Raw genomic sequence first — 23,118 nt, 5'->3', positions numbered from 1 at the left:
TTGACTCTTTCCTTCACCTTTATTAAATAGTTAATTAAATTTAATCTGGTTGCAACTTAGATGCAACATAGCACCTCAATGAACAAAAATGTTTTAAATCCAAAGAGCCACTTTCCTCTCTGCCCTGGGTGGTTTGTGTATGACTTCCTTTTATTCAAGTCTGGTCAAGTCTTCTTCCCTCTTGGAGGGAGTTTGATAACTCCATGATAGAAACTGCTTAATTTCAGGGATACCCAAATTTTGAGATTCACCAACTGATATGATTTTTTTTGTAGTTTTCACACCCAGCACAGAGCCCAATGCAGGACTTGAACTCAGGATCTGAGATCAGGACCTGAGCCGAGATCAAGAGTTGATGCTTAACTGACTAAGCCACCAGGCACCCCACTGACATGATTTTTTTCTTAAGTTTGCAAAAAATTAATTTTTTTTTTAATTTTTGAGAGAGAGGGGGGAGGCAGAGAGAGGGAGGGAGGGAATCCCAAATAGGCTCCACACTGTCAGCGCGGAGCCTGATGTGGGGCTTGAACTCATGAACTATGAGATCATGACCTGAGCTGAAATCAAGAGTCAGATACTTAACCAACTGAGCCACCCATGTGCCCCTGATATAATTATTTTTTAACTGGTATAATTTTTTTTTAACTGAGTGGCTGACATAGGGTTGACATTAATACACACACACACGCACATATACACACACACACATATTTGATAATTGATAATTAAGGTCATTAGACAATGAGAAAGAGGTAAAAAATCTTGCTATCAGCTATCATCTTTCAAAAAAAAAAAGTGCACATTGGGGTGCCTGGGTGGCTCAGTTGGTTGAGTGTCCGACTTCAGCTCAGGTCATGATCTCACAGTCCATGAGTTCGAGCCCCGTGTCAGGCTCTGTGCTGACTGCTCAGAGCCTGGAGCCTGTTTCAGATTCTGTGTCTCCTCCTCTCTCTGCCCCTCCCATGCTCATGCTCTATCTCTCTCTGTCTCTCAATAATAAATAAATGTTAAGAAAAAAAAATTTAAAAGAAAAAGTGCACATTAATACCAACAATCAGAAAGAAAATATTCCAGAATAAAAAGTCTTGGCATTTAGAAAGCACTGACTTCTTCCCTCCCCCCCCCAGCCCCCCCTTCTATCCTGGAAAGTACAGTGCACAGAGGAAAAACATGGCTTTGTATTCAAGAATAGATATGGGTTGTTGTTTTCTTTTTTAATATAGTTCCCAGTGGAAGAAATGTGTTTGAGTCTTCCTTAAGATGAGTAGGGAAGGGAGAAAGAAAGAAAGCAAAGCAGGCAGAGAGAAACAGCTCTCTTATTGAAAATGTCTTAGAAATGCAAGCTAACACCTTCCCTTTGATTACCCTAGAGGCAATCAGTCCGAGATCTTACTAGGAAGGAAAGCTAGTGAAGCCTGGAACTGCTTGAAAGAAGAAAAATAAGTAGCCTAAAGGCACAGACATCAGATCACAGCTCAGGCTGAGTTAAAATGCTGGTAATCATATCTAGCTTCTTGAATTTTATCAGTGTAGGACAAGCCATTGTGAGAGCAAGTGAGGAAAAGAAATAGATTTGTATTAGTTTTGAAGAGTGTTTCTAAATGATTCTTTTGGTGTTTGTTTAAAGTTTCTGTTTACCTGTGAGAACACAAAGGAAAATTGCTTCTAGAAGTCTCAACTTACGTGTGGAATAAGGCAGGTCGTGAATGACTGGAGTTTTTTTTTTTTAATTCTTAAAATGGAAATTCACGATGATACATCTGAGTAGAATGAGGCCAGTGCCATCATCTTGGATCAGAGGGGAAGCAGTGACCTGTTCCTTCGACTCCTGTTTCCACCTGGAGGCAGTGTCTCCAGGGGACACTGGAGCCAAGGGGAGACGTCAGCCTCTGGAGCCCTGAACATGTTAACCAGAGACAGGAAAGTTTTGTGAACACACATTCTTCACTTTCCTTTACCTTCACACGCTTCCAGTCGACTTTTCGTTAAAATGGAGGAATGGGAAACGGAGTAAGCAGCATATTAGCCTGCCCACAGGATAATTTTTTCTCACTCCACCTCCAGATGGTGTTTTTTGGCTACATGGTATTCAGCATCGTCTTTGGCCTTCTGGCTGACAGATATGGCCGCTGGAAGGTAGGTTGGCCTTGAAGAAGGATTTGTAATTCTCTTTTATGTTTTCCTTTGTGATGATGCCACCACTGCTTCTCTCTCTCTTTTTTAAAAAAATATTTATTTTGGGAAAGAGAGAGAGTGTGTGTGTGTGGGGGGGGGGGCAGAGAGAGAGGGAGAGAGAATCCCAAGCTCAAACTCACAAACTGTGAAATCATGATCTGAGCTGAAACCAAGAGTTGGATGAACCACCCAGGTGCCCCTGATCATTTTCATTCCAGAAATCTAGCCTGTTTGGATCACCAGAGAACCACAGAGATTTATGCACAGACATTGTCACGGCTAATTGTAATAGTGAGAAAACCTCAGCATTAAACTATAGGGGACGGGTTTATGCATTGTATTATGTATTCTAGTCCTTCTTTCCATTGGAATATTTTGCAGCCATTAAAAATATTTTTTCCCTTTCAAACAGGGAAAATAGAATAAAAACATGTTAACAGTATTTTCTTTCGGTTGGGGAGTCAAGCAAGTCAAGCAAGATTTAAATATTTTGTTTTTCTCTTTTTCTTCCATATTCTCTACTGTGAATTTGTACTATTCTTAAAGTACGAAGAAAAAAAGAAAAAGCAATTACTGAAAATTTTCTCCTCATGCCCATTCCAAGACCATGCTTCACGGTGCTCTAGCGAGGGCAATTTTTTGCACCCTGATTTACAAGTTTAGGCTCCTGTCACCTGTCAGGGTGGAGGCAGTTGGGCGGTTTTGACACATGGTGTAAATTTGGAACGCCTGGGCTTTCAGGCACTACAGTGGCACTGTTTGTGTCGCTTGAAGATCCGGAGAGATTGGTGATCTGCCTGTGCATTAGCTCCTCAGAGAAGCAAGCGTCCGGATGGAAATTATGAAATCACCTTCGGAAGTTAAATTTTCTCCTGTGCCTTCCTTTGACGCAGGCCCCATTAATAAGTCTCCTTTTGTTGCTTTAGATTTTGTTCATCTCGTTCCTGTGGGGAGCCTACTTCTCCTTGCTGACCTCTTTCTCTCCCTCGTACATCTGGTTTGTCTTCCTGCGGACAATGGTGGGCTGTGGTGTGTCTGGCCATGCACAAGGGTAAAGACTTCAGCTGGGGGGTGCTTGACAGGAGGATGTGTACACCCCCAGATACTTACACACACTCTGTGGTCAATGGGTCAATAGCATCAATAAGTTGCAGATGGATAAGACCCCACTTGGGCTAATTTTTCAGCGAATGACTGGTTGATTGATTGATTGATTGATTGAAGTGATGGCTGCTAAGAGCTATTTGCTCATTAAATGACGTTTGTTTGATGGTGAGGCCAGCAGAGTGCACTAGATTGAACGTGTGTCAACTTTTCCGTCCCTAAGGCTGATCTTTATCTTGTTAGACGAAATGCTAGGCAGAAGTGCCGTATGAGGTAGGAAACAAACGCAATCTATTCATTTCTTGAGGATTTGTTGCAAGAGTTTAGTTTGATCAGAAGCCCCTTTCACATTTAGGAGTCACTGTGTGTGTGTGTGTGTGTGTGTGTGTGTGTGTGTGTGTGTGTGTGTGTGTGTGTGTTTCAATGTTTATTTATTTTTGAGAGAGAGACAGAGTGCAAGTGGGGAGTGCAGAGAGAGAGAGAGAGAAGGAAACACAGAATCCAAAGCAGGCTCCAGGCTCCGAGCTGTCAGCACAGAGCTCGACACAGGGCTTGAACTCACCAACCTTGAGATCATGACCGGAGCCGAAGTTGGATGCTTAACCGACTGAGCCACCCAGGCACCCCTAGGAGTCACTGTTTTAAAGTGCCCTTGCCCTGTGACGACGGAAGACTGTGTCTAAGTGCATTTGCAAAGCAGAGGGGGAATGCTGAACCAGATTGTGGCTGCTTGTCCTCATCTGCCCCGGGATAAGTGCGTGGTGTCTTCTGGGCCTGGGGGTGGGAAAGGTGTTCCATTGAATGTTCAGCAACTTGGAGCCTCCCTTAAATTAACAGGGCCCCTCAGGCTACTCTCTCCTGGGTGCCTTGGAGCAAGTTACCCTTAGAATATATTAGGAGATATCAAAGCACCTAATTATTACCTTAATGTGTTGAGGAAAGACTATTCTTCCCTGGGGCATAAATTAAGCCCCACTCTGAGCTTTGGAGCCCTACAGGAGTAGAAGTGAGCTGGAATTTTAAAACATCCCTCAGGAAGGAGCAATAAAGCTACCAAGAAAGCCCAAACCCTGGTTAATAACCGCAACAGAGAAGGGCAATTAGAAAACTGACGGAATATGATTCTCTTTATTTGTCTATACACAAAATTAATATGTACTTTATTAGAAACCAGTGCTTTGACTGTCATCATTTGTTGTGGCAACTATTTACTTCCTTTCAGGTGTATTTTAATTTCCCAAGTGTGTTTAAGAAAAGGGAATCAGGCTTGGCAAAACATTTTGCCAACTTTGCGGCATGGCGGGGGGAGGGGAGTGGTGGTGCAAAAAAAAATGAGGCTTATCTCTCTTAAATGGTAGAAGGCTTAAAATAATTTTGGGAATAAACATGTCAACAGAGGAGCAGCTGTAAGTTTCTTCTCGTTCTCTTATGTGGATATTGGCCCTGTTAGCAATTATACAGCAAAACATAATTGTTGAGGAGAAACTTCTGTTTTCCTTTACACGCTCACACTCAGTACTTCTGACATCTGCACTTCCGACACTAAGTGTGTGGGTTATTTACACACCAACCAGTTTTTCAACACCAGCCGGCTGGTATACAGTTCGATTCAATTCTGACCCTAAGTGGATCTGAACCTAACCCTACAAGTGTAGGGCTCAGTCCCACGAGGCTGTCACCCATCTCAGACACCAATCACAAGTAGTAGGTCCCCAGGTTCTCCACAATTTCTGTCCAACTTGCTACAAATTGGAAGTTGCCACAAATTGTTCTTCGGACGCACTAATTTGGTAGAGAAGCTCGCAGAACCCCGGAAAACAGTTTACTTACTATTGCAGTTTTATTACAAAGGAGATTTTAGAAGAAACAGATGAACAGCCAGATGAAGAGATGGACACAGGGCAAGGTCTGGAGGGGTCCTGAGAGCGGAGCTTCTGTCTCTGTGGAGTTTCTGGCACACCCACCCACCCGGCCCAGCCCATAGATGTGTTCACCCACCTGGCAGCTCTCTGAACCTTGCGTGTTAGGGATTTTTATGGAGGCTTCGTTCGGGAGTCATGACTGATTATCAGCTCATTTTCCACCCCCTCCTCTCTCTCCAGAGGATGGGGGACAGGGCTGAAAGATCCAAGGTTCTAATCACGGCTTGGTCTTTTATGACCGGCCCCCATTCAGGAGCTCACCAAGAGCCATCTCATTAGAACATATGATGCTCCTTTGGATCAGGGAATTCCAAGGATTCTCAGTGTTCTGTGTCAGAAACCAGAGTCAAAGACCAAATATTAGCAGGAACTGGGAGCTATATATATGCATACACACACACACACACACACACACACATATATGTATATACGTATATATATATATACACATATATATGTATATATATATACACACATGTGTGTATATGTATATATACACATGCGTGTGTGTATATATATATATATGTGTGTGTGTGTATATATATGTATGTGTGTGTGTATATATATATATATATATATATATATGTGCCATTGCTCTGTGACTGAAGACTAAGTGCATTTGCAAAGCAGAGAGAGACCACTGAAAGAGATTGTTATATATGTATAACAATATATGGTTACATATTATGTATAAAAATATACTTCTTGCCACTTCATAATGGTGAAGTCTACATTTTCACCTCTGTGACAAGAAAAGTTATGATTTTTTTAAAGTTATTTGCTTTGATAAAAACAAAATTATTTTGTTTCACCTCCCTTCCTGTTTAGGCTAATCATAAAGACTGAATTTTTGCCTACAAAATATCGAGGCTATATGCTCCCCTTGTCTCAGGTAAGGTAAAATAGGAAATCTACTCGGTCTTTGGTCTTCGGATCCTAAAGGATACGATGTACATGGTTTTTCTTCTGGCCAATCGATTGTTGATTATTTGATCAGCACACTGCCGATTTCTTGGTTTGAACTGGTGAGCACTGGGAATGTTTGATGCTGGAGGTCCTATTCTGAGGTGCTCTGAGCCCTGGCTTCAGGGGAATGAGAGAAGCCCAGGAATGCATTTGGGATGGACTTCCTCTTCCCACTGAGTGGGAGCGGGGGGGGGGGGGGGGCGGGGGGGGGGAGGACACAGCTATCCCTTTTTGGGCATCCCATCTGCTCTCCAGGGTTAGTGGTAGCTACCAGGCTTTCTTCCGATCTTGGTTAAACTGAATGCACACACTTTTGATACTTAGCATTTGGATTTTACACTTAACGTTATTTAATGGGCTAGTCCTGCTCAAGCTTATCTGTGGACATTTTCTCTTTCGCCTGCCATTCATTCATCGGCATGCTTGCTGGTTAGGTCTTCTCCTTGCTTGTCTTACTTTCCTGCTCTCCTTGGGTCATCTAATTAATTCCAGTGTTTTTAGCTATCTATATTTGTAAACGCCAAAAATCTTTATCTACAACCAAGAGCATGTCCTTGAACTTCAGATGCAGGTAGCCAACAGACTACTTGACAGTCACTTGACTATCATATAGGCTCCACAAATATAATATGGATAGATTTCACCTCTTCATGTTCCCCTGAAACCTCTTATTTCCATGTTCCCACTGTATCAGGGACGCAAACTCAAGAACCAACACCGACCCTTCCTGTCCCATCACCCCCGCCCGTTCAATCTGTCACCAAGCCCTGCTGATTCATTCCTTATTGATGGGCCCTCAGCTGCATTGTCCTATCAGCAGACCCTGTCACCTTTACCTCTAATATCTGTGCCGAATCTTCATCTTTTAAATTTTTTGCCATGTTGCTACTAAAATCCTTTACAGTGCCGCATCACCTGTGATCTGGTCCACTGCAACAGCTTACCCCTGGTCTTGTTTGTTGCCTCTTCAGAAAGTTCATCCCTCAGCACTCAAGTCACACTCCCGGACATTTCTCTCTCTCTTTCTCTCTCTCTCTCTTTTTTTTTTTTTTCATAGTCCTTAGCACTTTCTGAAATACTCTTGTTTATGTTTTATAATAGAAGTCTTTCGTGATAAAATAATCATCCCTTAATTAGTCTCCCCCAAAGGGCCTTTTTTTTTTTTTTTTTTTTTTTTTTTTTTTTTTTTTTTTTTTTAATATCGTCTTCTCTCCACCTCTGTGAGGTGGAGTTGGGTTGTCATTTAGTCTCTATCTTCCAGCGGGGAGATAATGCTCGGGCTAATACTTGGAATTGTTCTAATTCCCAAACCCATGGAGCCTGGCCATAATTGGCTGCCATGTTATTTGTTGATGTGAAATTATCTTCAAGATACATTTTTCAGTACAAAAAGCAATATTTATACTCTGATGCCATTTGTGAAAAAAGAGAAGAGCAAGATATATCCTTATTAGCTTGTATATGCTTAGAACAACTTTGGAAGGACACACAGGAAATTGGTGATATTGATTCCTTCTGAGAAAAGAACTGAACAACAGGGAACTCAGAGAGGAAGAGAATATTTTCAGCATTTTCCTTTGTGCCTTTTGAGTTATGAACCAGTAAATCTATTATTTATTCAACAGGGAAAGCAATATCACTGTCTCAGGTTTTTAAAACTTTGGCGACATTGCTGACCCCCTGTCTAGTGAGCCTTCTATTTATAGACAAGCAAACTGAGCCATGTTGAAGTGAAGCGATGTTCCGAGTTCATCCAGGTCATAGAGGTCGTGCTGGGATTAGAACCTGGGCCTCAGCTCCTCAAAGACCCTTTCCCCCCTCTCCTCCTCTCCCCCTCTCTCCTCTCATACTGAAATGCTTGACAGAGAGGCTCCTGGGAGAGGTGGTGTTGAGCACACTCAATAGGAGGAATTTTAAAGATTTTATTTTCAAGTAATCTCTACACCCAACTTGGGACTTGAACTTACAACCCTGAGATCAAGAGTCGTATGCTTTACTGACTGAACCAGCCAGGCACCCTGATGGGAAGACTATTAATCTTCCATTCTCTCCCCAGGTTTTCTTTTCTTTTCTTTTCTTTTCTTTTCTTTTCTTTTCTTTTCTCTTTTCTTTTCTCTTTTCCTTACCCTTATTCATTTTTGAGAGACAGAGAGAAACAAACTGCTAGTTGGGGAGGGGCAGAGAGAGAGGGAGACACAGAATCCGAAGCAGGCTCCAGGCTCTGAGCTGTCGGCACAGAGCCCCACGTGGGGCTCGAACTCATGACCCATAAGATCGTGACCTGAACTGAAGTCGGATGCTTCACCGACTGAGCCACTCAGGTGCCCCTTCTCTCCCCAGGTTTTCTGGCTGGCTGGCTCCCTGCTTATCATCGGCCTGGCCTCTGTGGTCATCCCCACCATCGGGTGGCGGTGGCTCATCCGCATCGCCTCTATTCCTGGCATTATCCTCATCTTGGCCTTCAAGGTGAGGACGCTCACAGCCTCCCTCTGGTCCTCCCCTCCAGCTGGGCCAGTGTCCCCACAAGTACCTACCTCATACCTGCATCTTCCCTTTGCTCAAAACTGTCTCAGTCCACTTCATCCCTCCCCTCCTGTATCCTGCCTTATGATTGTTCATTACTGAACGTTTCGTCTGACAACTCCTCCCTATTTGGGCTGACCCCTCTCTAAGCTTTAGAGCAGGTAGTTGGATGCCTTGTACGCATTCTCAGGCCACTGCAGACCAGCTGGTTTGTCCTTCTGCTCTCCCACTAATGTGCAGAATCGCCATCTTCCTTAGGTTCCGTTGAATTATGTTCATTGTTCAAAGTCGGGGTTGGCCACTCAGTGGAACTGGGATGTATTTTATGTGTTTGTCACCTAACACTGTGGAATCAAAGAGTTTCAAATTTCAGAAGGGTGCTCGAAGGGCATTTGTTTCATACCCCAGCCCAAAGTACACATCCTGTCTCTGCCAGAATACTTGCAGCTTTGCTGGAATACTTCAAGTTTGGGGCATTTTAATTTTAATTAATTAATTTATTTATTTTGAGAGAGAGAGAGAGAGAACACTTGAAGGGTAGGGGGCAGAGAGAGAGGGAAACACAGAATCTGAGACAGGCTCCAGGCTCTGAGCTGTCAGCGCAGAGCCCGATGCTGGGCTTCAACTCACAAACTGTAAGATCATGACCTGAACTGAAGTGGGACACTTATCACCTGAGCCACCCTGAGAAGTTTTAGACTTTAGACTTTATAGACTCCTTCAGTATGTTCCAACTGCAGTCAGTCCCAGTTCTTAGGAAGTTCTTTGTTCTCTTGAGAGGACCCCTTCCTCCCTTATGAATTTACCTGCGGTCTTAGCACTTCTCTGTGAAAAACCAGAGGAATGTTGTCTACATGGTATTCTTCCAAATACTTAAAAACTAGCCTAACCAAAGCTTTCCTTCTCTGAATTAAACAGTACCATTACCTTCAACTCTTTCCCATGACACCTGCTCCCAGATCCCTGTCCATTTTTTTTTTCTGGATGAGCCGGGTGGTCAGGGTGCTCTCTGCACTGAACTGTGACTTGATGTCCTCCAAAGACCTGCAGGTGCCTGGGCCCAAGGGTTTCGTGGGCTTGGTGCTTCCCGTGAGCAGCCCATCTGCCTTGCTTGGTGTAGGCCGACTGTGCTGCTTCTTAGCCAACTGCCTCCCACAGCTGGGTACTGCTGGGCTTAGGATCAACTACAACCCAAGGTCTGTCCTATGTGAGTTGTTTCCAAATCTAGACACCTGAAAACTATAATTGGACAATTTATATGGTTTTTTAAAAAAATTTTCTTTAATGTTTATTTACTCTTGAAAGAGACAGAGACAGAGCATGAGCAGGGGAGGAGCAGAGAGAGAGGGAGACACAGAATCTGAAGCAGGCTCCATAGATGTGAATGAATGTAAAAGCTGGTAGTACCAGTGAGACTCGGTAGGCGCCATAACAGCTTTCCTTCTGTGAGTGTGCAGGGGAGAGAGTGGTTTGTTCCAGTGGAGTGGTGCTCTTGAATTTGGCCTTGTGGGATGGAACGGCCTGCATTGGGATCCCCGGACAGTGGGGAAAGGGCATTTTGGCAGGACTGCTGCGTCAGCCCAGTCATGAAGGCATGAAATGCGGGACACGTTTGGGGGAGAGCAGGCAGGCTGGGATGAGGGGTCCTGGGAAGCTGGCTCATGGCTCCATGGAGCCTGGGTGGGAGGGAACACAGAAAAGGCCAGGAAAGCAGTCAGAATAATCCTGGTGGGCGATGAGGAGGAGCTGCCCTGCCCACTGGCCCCTGGCCACCAGGTGGGGAGCAGGGTGCTGCTGCGGGAGGTGCTTTTCTCAGGAAGAACCAGCTGGCCTTGACTGGTTGCGAGGCATGAGGGGCAGGAAGTGGTCCAAGGTGATTTTCAAGGTCCCACCTTCCATAGAGGCCTGTACCGTTTTCTGGGTGTCGTGTTCAAGACATTCAACAATCAGTGGGGTTGAGGGTCTGGCCAGTCAGGAGCAATTCTTCCACCTCATGGGTGCTAGAGGTCCCTGCTGTAGTCATGCTGTGGTGTGTTGCATGTGGGAGGTCGCAGGGCTACTGGGGAGAGGCTGGGGTGACAGAGAAGTGGAGGCCCTGGGGCAGCAGTTATTTCCCAAACGGATGTAAGAATTTACTTGTGTTAACAAGTAGGTTGAGCTGAATTGCTGCAAATCTGTACTGACCCGCTGTCATCAAGATGGAACTCCAATAAGGAGAAGATGACCTTATTTGTTCTGGAACCACTTGGAATGCACAGGATGCCTGCCTGCTGTTGGTGTGGCTTTGTGCTTGCTAATCTTCCATCTGGAAACTGGGGCGGCATGACGTATGCAGCAGTAATAGCCGAACCCCCGGGGTCCCAGCAGTTGCAACTCTGATGTTCTTTCCTTCTGCACCCAGTTTATTCCTGAGTCTGCTCGCTTCAATGTCTCCACTGGGAACACTCAGGCTGCCTTGGCCACACTGGAGCACATCGCCAAGATGAACCGCTCTGTCATGCCAGAGGGGAGGCTGGTGGAGCCCATCCTGGTAAGTTCCCAGCCGGGAGGTCTCTTTCCCCCACCAGCCACCTCCTCGGGGAAGGGTGGAGGGGAGGGGACCTTCACTCTGGAGCCCTGCCCTGGAGGGAAGAGAAAAGAGCAGAGTAGACTGGGACTAAATCCAGCTCCACTCAGAGACCGGTGGCCCTGGAAAGTTCCCTGCCTTCGTTTTCCTCAACAATGAAATGGGAATAGTAACATCTACCTTGTGGAGCTAGTCACATGATTTGGCATCATTGTTTATATCGGTGAGAGATTGTTTTATAATTTCATTTTCTTGTGCTGGCCTTATAAATGATATAAAATGGTATAAATAGTAAGTGGTCTCAAACTTATAAACCTCATTAAATGATTTGTAGTGCTTTTTAATTTATTTTTTATTTTTTAAAATGTTTATTTATTTTTGATAGAGAAGGAGGAGAGGGGCAGAGAGAGAGGGCAGAGAGAATCCCAAGCAGCCTCCACACTGCCAGCACAGAGCTTGACGCGGGGCTTGAACTCATGAACTGTGAGATTGTGACCTGAGCCATTGCCAGGAGTCAGATGCTTAACCAACGGAGCCACCCAGGCACCCCTTTTTAAAATGATTTTTTATTTTTATTATTTTTTTAAACGTTTATTTATTTTTGAGACAGAGAGAGACAGAGCATGAACGGGAGAGGGTCAGAGAGAGAGGGAGACACAGAATCCAAAACAGGCTCCGGGCTCTGAGCCATCAGCACAGAGCCTGACGCAGGGCCCGAACTCAACGAACCGCGAGATCATGACCTGAGCTGAAGTCAGACGCTTAACTGACTGAGCCACCCAGGCACCCCTAAATGATTTTTTAAAACACAGTTTGGCATTTACAGTCTAATGTTTTCAGGACTCTCAAGGTTAATTTGAAATCATTTCTCACACCAGTGCTGACCACCCACCCGTAGGCAGGCCAATCATAAGCTCTGGGAAGTTTGACCAATGGCACCTCCCTCACCTGTCCAGCCAACTTGGAGTGCTTGGTGAAACTTGCCTCGAAAGTAGTTTATGCCTAATATTTTTTTTGAGGTGAGGGGTGGGGGATAATGATGGGGTGTTATGGGGAGTTTTTAAAAGTATGATTCAATTTATGTAAAGGTCACAGTCTACTTTTGTTTAAGACTTTTGGTTGAGTCAATTTTGGTAACATATATATTTTAGAAAATTGTCCAGCTCATCTAAGTTTTCAAATTTATTGATGTAAAATCCCACTGTTCCCAGTGTTCTCTGATGAGTTTCAAAAATCTATGTATGTCCCCTCTTTCATTTTAATACTGTTTATTTGTGGCTTCTCTCTTTTTTCTTGGTCCTCTTACTAGAGGTTTGTATAGTAACTTCAAAGAACAAGGGTTTTTTGTTTTTGGTGTTGTTGTTATTCTCTTTATTGATTTTTTTGGCGGCCTCATTAATTTCTATTCTTTGTTTTCTTCTTTAGCTTTTTATGTTTTTCTAGCTTCTTGAGTTCAGTACTTAGCTCATTTGTTGTCAGTCTTTTTGATTTTTAATGAAGCATTTAGCTACATTTGGCAAGTTTTGTTAGAGAGTAATTTTATTTTTATTTCTATTTCGTAACTGCTATGAACTTCTCTTTAACCAGTGTGTTATCTGTTAACACTCTTTTGTGTTCTTTGTTTCTAATTTAATTGCATTTTGGTCAGAAGATGTTATCAATTGTTTGGAATTTTGGAGACTTTTCTTTTGTTCTCTACATAGTGACTTTTCATTGATGTTCTATATGTGCCTCAAAAGAGCGTGTGTTCTCATTGTATGTATTTTGTTATACGTTGTTAATTGTGCCATATAAATATCTGACACTTGTGCTAGATTTTGCTTAGCTGAGCTAACAGTTTGCCAATAACGTGATGGCTTTGTTCATTTCTCCTTATAAGCCTGACAGTTTACTTCATGTAATTTGAGAATATCTTGGTGCTTCCTAGCATATGATTGACTTAATCTTATGGATAGATTTTATTATGATGTCACTTCTTTATACCGCTTTGGGCCTTACATTTTATTTTTGCTCATATTAGTGTATTGAAACTAGCTTAGGTTAGCATTTTTGCTGATGGATCTTTTTTCCAGACTTCATTTTTAACTTTTCTGTGTTACTTTGCTTTAAAATTGTTTCTTCTAATTATATAGCTGATCTTTTTTTTTTTTTCACTCAATCTGGTATTCTGTGTCTTTTAGCAGTGAATTTGATTCAGTTACATCTATTGTGATTACTCACATATTTGGACTTCTGTCATTTTATTTTATATTTCCTCTTGACCATATATTTCCTTTTCTCCTTTCCTACCTTTTACTAGAGTGATTCAGTTTGATTTTCTCCCACTGTGCTTCCTTCTACTGGCTTATAATTTATTCATTCTATTCCTTTTATTATAGAGGTAGCCCTTAAATATTGAAAATGTGCTCCCACAATACCTATGTTTTTTAGTATCTTTATTTGCCATCTGAACAATACAAGGACCTTGAAAATATTAATTCTGATCTGCCCCAGTCTCATCTTCCAAATTATTTTTGTCTGATGTTTTGGTTTCCTGTTGTTTATAAGTTTTCCTAAATTAGACATTACTTTCTAAGCAGGTATCTATTTAGGTTTATTAATGTTTTTACTACTCTCTTTTTCAGTGGTTTCAGACTTAATTTTTGCACCTACATTCTTGTATCCTTCTTCTTCTTATTTGGTTAATTTGGTTTCATACTTATTATTTAAATGTTGGATCTATCTGGGTTTAACTGAATATGAGAAACATGGTACAGGTCTAGCTTTGTCATATCCAAATGGCTAACCATTTGCACTCATATATTTTTATCAAATAATTCATCCTTTGTATATTTGAATCTATTTTTGAATTCTCTATTGTGTTCTAATGATAGATTTGTAGATTCAAGTATATATGGGGACTTATTATGTAATAAAGAGGGCATTTCATGTTGTTCGGAAGAGGATAGAGATTAATTGTTGGTTCAATGTGATGCTTTTAATAACAGTATTTTTTTGTATTACTAGGGTAAGTCCCCCTTGTCAAAATTCTTCTTCAGAATTTTCCAAATTATTTTCTGAGTACTATTTTTCTAGAACAGCTTTGAAGTCACTTTATTAAGATCTTCTCCTAATTTCCCTCCAAAATCTAGGAGAGTTTAATTGGGATGGTGTTGGGGCACCTGGGTGGCTCAGTCAGTTAAACGTCTGACTTCAGCTCAGGTCATGATCCCGCGGTTTGTGAGTTCAAACCCTGTGTCAGACTCTGTGCTGACAGCCCAGAGCCTGGAGCCTGCTTCGGATTCTGTGTCTCCCTCTCTCTCTTTGCCCCTCCCCTCTTCCCGCTCTGTCCCTCGTTCTCTCAAAAATAAATAAACATTTTTTAAAAGTTTAATTGGCATGGTGTTGAAATTATTAGTTAATACGTAAAGAGAATTGATACCTTTATGGTATTAAAAATTCTTGTTTTGATAAAAGTATATGTTCCCACTATTCAAGTCTTTTTATATTCCTCAGCAACATTAAAAAACAAAAAACAAAATAGAAAAGACTCTTACCAGAAGACTGAATTTCCTGAGGGGAAAGTTCTCATATGTTTTTTATCTCTATTCTTTGTTCTCTTTATTTTTATTTTTATTTATTATTTATTATTTTTTTTTGAGAGAGAGAGAGAGAGAGAGAGCGAGCGAGCGCACATGCACATGAGCAAGGGTAAGGCAGAGAAAGTGTGAGAGAGAATCTCAAGCAGGCTCTGTGCTGGGCACAGAGCCTGATGCAGGGCTGGATCTCACAACCCTGAGATCATGACCTGAGCTGAAATCAAGAGTTGGACCCTTAACCAACTGAGACACCCAGGCACCCTTTTTTCTCTTTACACACACACACACACACACACACACACACACACACATACACACACACACACATTTTTTATTTGATACTTAGAGAAAATCCCTATGAGGTAGGCAAATATTATTACTTTTATTTGTCAAATTAAGAAACTGACCTCAGAAGGGGGACCTGAGTGGCTCAGTTGGTTGGGTGGCTGACTGGCTCAGGTAGTGATTTCACAGCTCGTGAGTTCCAGCCCTGTGTCAGGCTCTGTGCTGATGGCTTGGAGCCTGGAGCCTTCTTCAGATTCTGTGTCTCTCTCTCTGCCCCTCCCTGCTCAAACTCTGTCTCTCTCCCTCTTTCAAAAATAAATAAACTTTAAAAAAAAAAGAAACTGACCTCAGAAAAGAAAAGTGAAGAATCCAAGATTCTAAGGTGAGCATAGTTGGCTCTTGAACAACACAAGGGTTAGGGGCACTGTGGAGTTAAAAATCTATGGGTAACTTTTGACTCCTCAGAAACTTTACTAATAGCCTGTTATTGACCAGAGGACTTACTGATAACATAACCAGTTGATTAACATAGATTTTGTATGTAATATGTATTATATACTGTGTTCTTTCAATAAAGTAAGCTAGAGAAAATAAAATGTAATTAAGAAAATCATAAGGAAGAGATGGAGTGCCTGGGTGGCTCAGTTAGTTGAGTGTCCAACTCTTGAATTCCCCTCAGGTCATGATTCCCAGAGTTGTGGGATCGAGCCCCGCATCAGTCTCTGCACTGAGCATGGAACCTGCTTGAAATTCTCTTTTTCCCTCTGCTCTCTCCCCTGCTGTCTCTCTAAAAAAAAAAAAAAAAGTCATAAGGAAACATTTATACATACATTTATACACACATTTATAGTACTGTGCTGTATTTATTAAAAACAAATCCACATTTAAGTGGGCCTGTGTGGTTCAGATCCACATTGTTCAAGCGTCAACTGTAATCTTTTTTTTTTTCCAGGCAAGGCTTTTTAAAAGTTTTAATTCTAGTATAATTAATGTACAGTGTTGTGTTACTTTTAGATATACAGTATAGTGACTCAACAATTTTATACATTGCTCGTTTCTCATCATGATAAGTGCACTCTTAATTTCCTTCACCTATTTCACCCATCTCCCCACAAACCTCCCCTCTGGTAACCATCAGTTCTCTATAATTAAAAATCCATTATTTTGTCTCTTTTTGTCTTTGTTAATTTGTTTTGTTTCTTAAATGCCACATATGAGTGAAGTCATGTGATACTGTCTTTCTCTGACTTGTTCCTCTATACCCTCTAGATGTACCCGTGTCATTGCAAATGGGAAGATTCACTCTTTTTGATGGCTGAGTATTATTCCACTGTACTTATACACCACCTTTTCCTTATCCATTCATCTATGGATGGACACTTGGGTTGCTTCTATAATTTGGCTTTTGTAAACAATGCAACAGTAAACATAAGGGTGCACATATCTTTTCAAATTAGCGTTTTGGTATTCTTTGCGTAAAGACCTAGTGATGTGATTGCTGGATCATGTGGTAATTCTATTTTTAATTTTTTGAGGAATCTTAATACTGTTTTCTATAGTGACTGCACCAGTTTGCATTCCCACTAACAGTGCGAGAGGGTTCGCTTTTCTCCATATTCTCACCAACACTTGTTGTTTCTTGTAGTTTTTAAAAAATGTTTATTTTGAGAGAGAGAGTGAGTGCCTGCACATTTGTGAGTGGGGAAGGGGCAGAGAGATAGGGAGAGAGAGAGAGAGAGAGAGAGAGAGAGAGAGAGAGAATCCCAAGATACAGAGCTTGATCCAAAGACTGTGAGATCATGACCTGAGCTGAAACCAAGAGTTGGACACTTAACACTGAGCCACCCAGGCTCACAAGAAACACTCTGTTTCTTGTGTTTTTGATGTTACTCAAAATTAACTATAGTGAGGATATATCTCATTGTGGTTTTGATTTGCATTTCCCTGATGGTGAGTGATGTTGAGCATCTTTTCTTGTGTCTGTTGGCCATCTGGATGTCTTCTTTGAAGAAATGTCTGTTCATGTATTCTGTTGTTTTTTAAATTGGATTTTTTAGGTTTTTTTTTTTTTTTTTGGTGTTGAGTTGCATAAATGGTTCATGTATTTTGGATACTAACACCTTATTGGATATGTCATTTGTGAATATCTTCTCCCATTCAGTAGGTTGTCTTTTAGTTTTGTTGATTGTTTCCTTCGCTGTGCAGTTGTTTTGTATTTTGATGAGGTCCCAAAGTTTGTATTTGCTTTTGTTTCCCTTGCCTCAGAAGACATGTCTTGAAAAATGCTGCTATGTCACCGTCAGAGAAATTATTGCCTGTGCTCTCTTCTAGGACTTTTATGGTTTCAGGTCTCACAGTTAGGTCTTTAATCCATTTTGAGCTTATTTTTGTATATGGTGTAAGAAAGTAGTCCAGTTTCATTGTTTTGTATGTAGCTGTTCATTTTTCCCAGCAGCATTTGTTGAAGAGACTGCCTTTTTCCCATTGCATACTCTTGCCTCCTTTGTTGAAGATTAATTGGAACATACAATTGTGAGTTTATTTCTGGGCTCTCTATTCTGTTTCATTGATCTTTGTGTCTGTTTTTGTGCCGGCAACATACTGTTTTGATTACTATAGCTTTGTAGAACATCTTGAAATCTGGGATTGTGATGCCTCTGGTTTTGTTCCTCCTTTTCAAGATTGGTTTGACTGTTCAGGAGTTTCTTGTGGTCCCATACAAATTTTAGTATTATTTGTTCTAGTTCTTTGAAAAACGTTGTCGATATTTTGGTAGGGATTGTAGTAAATCTGTAGATTGCTTTTGGTAATATGGACATTTTCACAATATTTTTTCTCCAGATGCATGAGCATGGAATATTTTTCCATTTGTGTGTGTCATCATTTTGAAGCATAAAGTTCAGTGGCATTAAGTACATTCAGGATTTTGTCGTCATCCTGAACAGATACTCTATGAGGTGATAACTCCTCACGCCTATCTACCCCAAACTTCTGGTAACTTCTGCTTTCTGATTCTAGGAATTTGCCTATTCTCTATTTCATATAAGGGGAATTATACAATATTGTGTCTGGCATATTTCACATTGCGGCCTGAAACAGGTGTTCATTAATGTTCATCTCGCTGTGGGGTTTCCTTTGACTCATTGTAAGCCTCTGCACAACCAAGAATGATCGGCTGCCAATCCCATTGGTTCTTCTAAAACGGTGGCTTTTACTCTAGTCTCTTTCTTTCACACAGCTACCTCCTTGCCCCATGCTCCGTGATTTCATCTAGCACAACACTGTCAGACAAATTGTCTTTAAACGTCAATACCACCCCTGCTGCTCAGGAGCCTTCAGTGCCTCCCACCTCCGCCCCTCACAGTCCCTGACTATGAGTGAAGTCCAGAATCCTCATCCCAGCATTTAAGGCTTCCTGTGACCTTTATCAATCAGCCTTTGCATCCTTAGATCCATGGCTAAGCGCAGACTTGAATAGGAGGAGGAAAGACAGAATACAAGGATGCTGGACATATGACAGAGCAAAAGGCATCACCAGAGAGGTGGGGAATGACACAAAGCAGGGACACCAGTGATATGGAGAAAAGTTGTGGGTTCTTACCAGGGCTGGCATGGCGGTTGGAGAGCCTATTCTTTTGTTTTTTACTCTCCCAGCTTTATTGAGATGTAATTGTATAAGCTTAAGGTGCACAGTGTATTGATTTGGTACGCTTATATATCTCAAAATGTTAGCTGCCATAGAGTTAGTGAACACTTCTGTCATATCACGTAATTACCCTTTGTTTTTTTTGTGGTAAGAGCATGTAAGAGCTACTCTCTTAACAAGTGTCAAATATATTACACAGTATTGTTACTGTACTAAATTACTAAATTGGAGAGACTCAATTCCCATAACAACTACGCTCCCTCCTCCACCCCTCTCTGGTCTCCATCTTCTCTCCACATTCCATATCTTCCCCACCCCTGCCTCTTACATCCTTCTCCTTTTTCCCTCTTCCTTTTCCTCTTCCTCCTGCTTTCCTTCTCTCGCCTTCAGCGTGCAGCTTCCATCCACATGCCCATCAGAGGTTCTTGTCCATCTCCGCCATTGTCTCTTGTGCGAGGCCCCCGGATACAGAGCTACAAGTCATTGACCCTGCCTTCAAGTCTCTTACACTCTGCTTGGTGAGATGAGGCTCACACAGCAAAGAATCACCCACAGAACAGTCAGATGTTAGAACCAGGTGAGTGGCATAGGCAACATCGTATAGGATTGGAGCAGAGAGGTGACCAGGAGCCAGGGCAGTCGAGCCCCCTTGAGGGGATCGCTGTGGCAAAAGTCAAACCCTGAAAGGAGAGGCAGCCTCAGGGGACGAAAGAGGAGGAATGGTGTGAGTCAAGACCAGAGGCAGGAATGTGCAGTGGATTTGGTCACGCCAGCTGTCATTAGAATGCCATGCGGAGGAGGCTGGACGAGATGATATGGGCAGACCAGCCTGTGCAGCTTCACGGCACAGACACGGAGATGAAAAGCTCCGGGCACTGGCTAAGGAAGAGCCACACCACAGATGAGATGAGTGAGTCCACCAATTTGGCTTGTAGTCAAAGGTTCATGGCCAAATAATTTATGTGAATGCAACTTGTAATTCATTATGATTCACTGCAGACTCAGCATTCTGAATCTCCGGTTACACTCGGGAAGTTGAGGGGACCATAGTCACACATAAACTCAAGGGGGCATGTCAGAAAGGTAGATGGGCAAGAGTCAGGACTAGTACTTAGAAGACCTGGAGAGCAGGCTGGCTCTGCTGCCCACCAGCTCTGTGACCCGGGGCAAGTCACTTACCCTTTCTGGGCCACATTTTCTGTATTGGAAAAATGGAAGGCTAGGACTAGTTCAGAGGTTTTCCAATGATAAGTAGCCAGAGCCCCAACATGTAAAGCAGATGAAAGAGGACTGTCAGTCGCTCCCCTGTTTCCACAGTGACCTCTAGGAGCTGAGCCTAAAAGTCACTGGAACAGCAGTGTCCCTGGCTGGCTCTTGATCTAGGGGTTGTAAGCTGGAACCCCATGGTGGGCATGGAGATTACTTTTTTAAAAAGTCCCTGGAGCAAGCTCCTCCAAACTGGAACTTTCTGTGACAACAAAATCCAGGATGCCTGGTTTACTGCTGGTCTCGCCAGAGGGGACCTGTAATTTCAGGTCTATTCGTGAGAAAAGAATAGTTGGTTTTCAACAGAGCACGCTTTGAAGCATTCCTAGCTTTATTTATTTATTTTTTTAAATATGAAATTTATTGTCAAATTGGTTTCCATACAACACCCAGTGCTCATCCCAACAGTCACCCTCCTCAATACCCATAACCCACCCTCCCCTCCCTTCCACCCTCCATCAACCCTCAGTTTGTTCTCAGTTTTTAAGAGTCTCTTATGATTTGGCTCCCTCCCTCTCTAACTTTTCTTTCCCTTCCCCTCCCCCATGGGTTTCTGTTAAGTTTCTCAGGATCCACATAGGAGTGAAAACATATGGTATCTTTCTCTGTAAGACTTATTTCACTTAGCATAACACTCTCCTAGCTTTAAATAACAATCCACCACTGCCCAATCATATATAACCCATCTTTGTTTATTTTTATTCAAAATATTTAATTAGCACTGACTATGGATAAGACTTCTGCGAATCACCCTAAAGACACAAAAAGAAATCAGACATTCTATCCTTTTTCGACATGTATGCCAGTTTTTCCTTACACAATTCTCTTGCTATGAAAAATAATGCTATTTTTCATTTCACTATGAAGTTTAAAAGAATCTTCCACCAGGGGTACCTGAGTGGCTCTGCGGGTTTAGCGTTTGACTCTTGGTTTCTGCTCAGGTCATGATCTCAGAGTTTCGTGAGTTCAAGACCCATGTAAGGCTCTGCACTGACAGCATGGAGCCTGCTTGGGATTCTCTCTTTCTCTCTCTCTCTCTCTGCCCCTCTCCTGCTCGCTCTCCACTCTCTCAAAATAAACAAACATATAAAAAAAGAATCTCCAATCAGCTTTACAATTATACTTTTCGTGTATCCTATTTTCCATGCTCAGCTCCACCATTCACCGGCACTGGTGAGAAGAGGAAGAGAAAAAGGGTTAGAGTCTTCAATTCAATGGGTTGGTCCTTGCCAGTGATAATAAAAAGCACGCAGAGGTGCCTGGGTGGCTCAGTTCACTAAGTGTCTGACTTCAGCTTGGGTCACGATCTCACCATTCATGAGTTTGAGCCCCACAGCAGGCTCTGTGCTGACAGCTCAGAGCGTGGAGCCTGCTTTGGATTCTATGTCTCCCTCTCTCTCTACCCCTCCCCCACTGTGCTCTGTTGCTCTCTCTCTCTCTCAAAAATAAATAAACATTTGTAGAAGTTCAAAAAGAACTTTAAAAAAGCATGCAAAGACTGGCTGAGATGAACGTGCAGAAGCAATGATCTGTGGGTCTGGTGAGTGCACTCCTGGGAGTTGAGTGGTTCTCTCGCTCCACCACATTCCCAAGCTGTTCTTATTTTCTGTTCTCCAAAATGCTAGAGAAAGCTTTGCCAGTCCTTAAGCCACTAAATCTAATCTCTCTGTCCCTTTTCACTACCCCAGGAAAAAAGAGGAAGATTTGCAGACCTATTGGATGCTAAATATTTACGGACCACATTACAGATCTGGGTCATATGGTAAGAGTGTAATTATTTCAAAATGACTTCTCAATAAACACAAAGCTGACTTAAGTAAATCCACTCTGTGCCACTGGACAGAAAAACCACAGGCTGACTCCAGCAATGTCTTATCTTTCCACCACCACCACCAACAAACCAATAAGTAAATGAACCAATTTTTTTTTAAAGGAGAAAGAAATTGTCCATGACCAGTGTTTTATTTTTCATATGAGCTCACGTTCTAAACTTTTGTAGTCTGGGTTTTTTCCTCACCACATGATGGAAAGGGATCCTTTGGAGTCACCAATAATCAAATTCAATGGAATAGGCTATGGCAGTTTTCTTTGTACTTCACATCTCTGTAGCCATAACCTTGGGTCCAGAAAGATTTTCTAAACAAGATACAAAAAGTGCTACTACATTAACTTAGAAGCTCTGTGCCGTGAGATATGAACAATCTGAAAAGTAGGTCACCAACTGGGTGAAAAAATTTCTAAAATATGTACCAAATAAATCCATATACATATTATAAATATCTCAAAAATTACAAGACTGGACAAGAAAAAGATATACAACCCAGTAGAGAAATGTTACCCTCTATCGCAACAAGAGACTTGAATAGGCATTTGACCAAAATTGTATTAAATAAACATATGAAAATATGCTCAACCTGAAAGTCACCAGGGAAATGCAAATTAAAACCAATGACACTGTTACATATCCACTGGAATGGCTAAAATTGAACAGATTGACTACACCAAGTGTTAGGAAGAATATAAAGTGGAGTCACACGCTGTTGACTGAAGTTCAAGTTAAAACCACTTTGGGCAACCGTCTAGAGGTATTTATCACAGTTGAAAATATGCACAGCCTACAGCTCGGTAAGTCCACACATATGTTTCCACCTAGCGGAAATGCATACATATGTTTACCACAATATATTTTTACATGAATGTCCATAGCATTATTTTATTTGTCACAGCCCCAAACTCTAAACAGCCCACAATTCCATTAACAGTATAATGGATAAATAGTGTTACATTCATAAACTGGAAAACTATGCAGTAATGGAAAGGAGATAACTAGTTATCTCCATTCAACATCGCTGAATCTTACAAATGTCATAACGAGCAAAAGAAGCCAGACACACAGGTACGTATTATGCAATTCCATTTATATAAATAGAGAAAGCAGACAAAACTAATCTATAGTGTTTCAATCCAGAAAAGTGGTTGTCTGTCTATCTGCTTTTCCCGGATGTAATAATTGTTAATAGGTTCGTATGTCACCTCCTAAGATGTTAAGTTTTAAAATATTCTTAATATTTGGAAATTGAACTCAAG

General features: G+C 41.9%; 1 protein-coding gene across 3 annotated transcripts in view; it reads left to right on the top strand.

The window, feature by feature from the left end:
• Positions 1-23,118, top strand: part of SVOPL (SVOP like) — a 62,800-nt gene that overhangs the window by 6,961 nt on the left and 32,721 nt on the right. For 2 of the 3 annotated variants that reach the window (XM_042977426.1, XM_042977428.1), the window contains 6 exons: positions 2,065-2,136; positions 3,102-3,226; positions 6,030-6,093; positions 8,508-8,633; positions 11,092-11,220; positions 21,720-21,793. In XM_042977426.1, coding sequence (XP_042833360.1) covers positions 2,065-2,136; positions 3,102-3,226; positions 6,030-6,093; positions 8,508-8,633; positions 11,092-11,220; positions 21,720-21,793 — 590 coding nt within the window. The remainder of the gene's footprint in view (positions 1-2,064; positions 2,137-3,101; positions 3,227-6,029; positions 6,094-8,507; positions 8,634-11,091; positions 11,221-21,719; positions 21,794-23,118) is intronic. The other variant, XM_042977427.1, reaches the window with a different exon arrangement.

This window comes from Panthera tigris, chromosome A2, assembly GCF_018350195.1.
Source record: "Panthera tigris isolate Pti1 chromosome A2, P.tigris_Pti1_mat1.1, whole genome shotgun sequence".
Classification (NCBI taxonomy): domain Eukaryota; kingdom Metazoa; phylum Chordata; class Mammalia; order Carnivora; family Felidae; genus Panthera; species Panthera tigris.
Note: the sequence above shows the minus strand (reverse complement) of the source record. Positions and strands in the feature narration are given on the sequence as shown.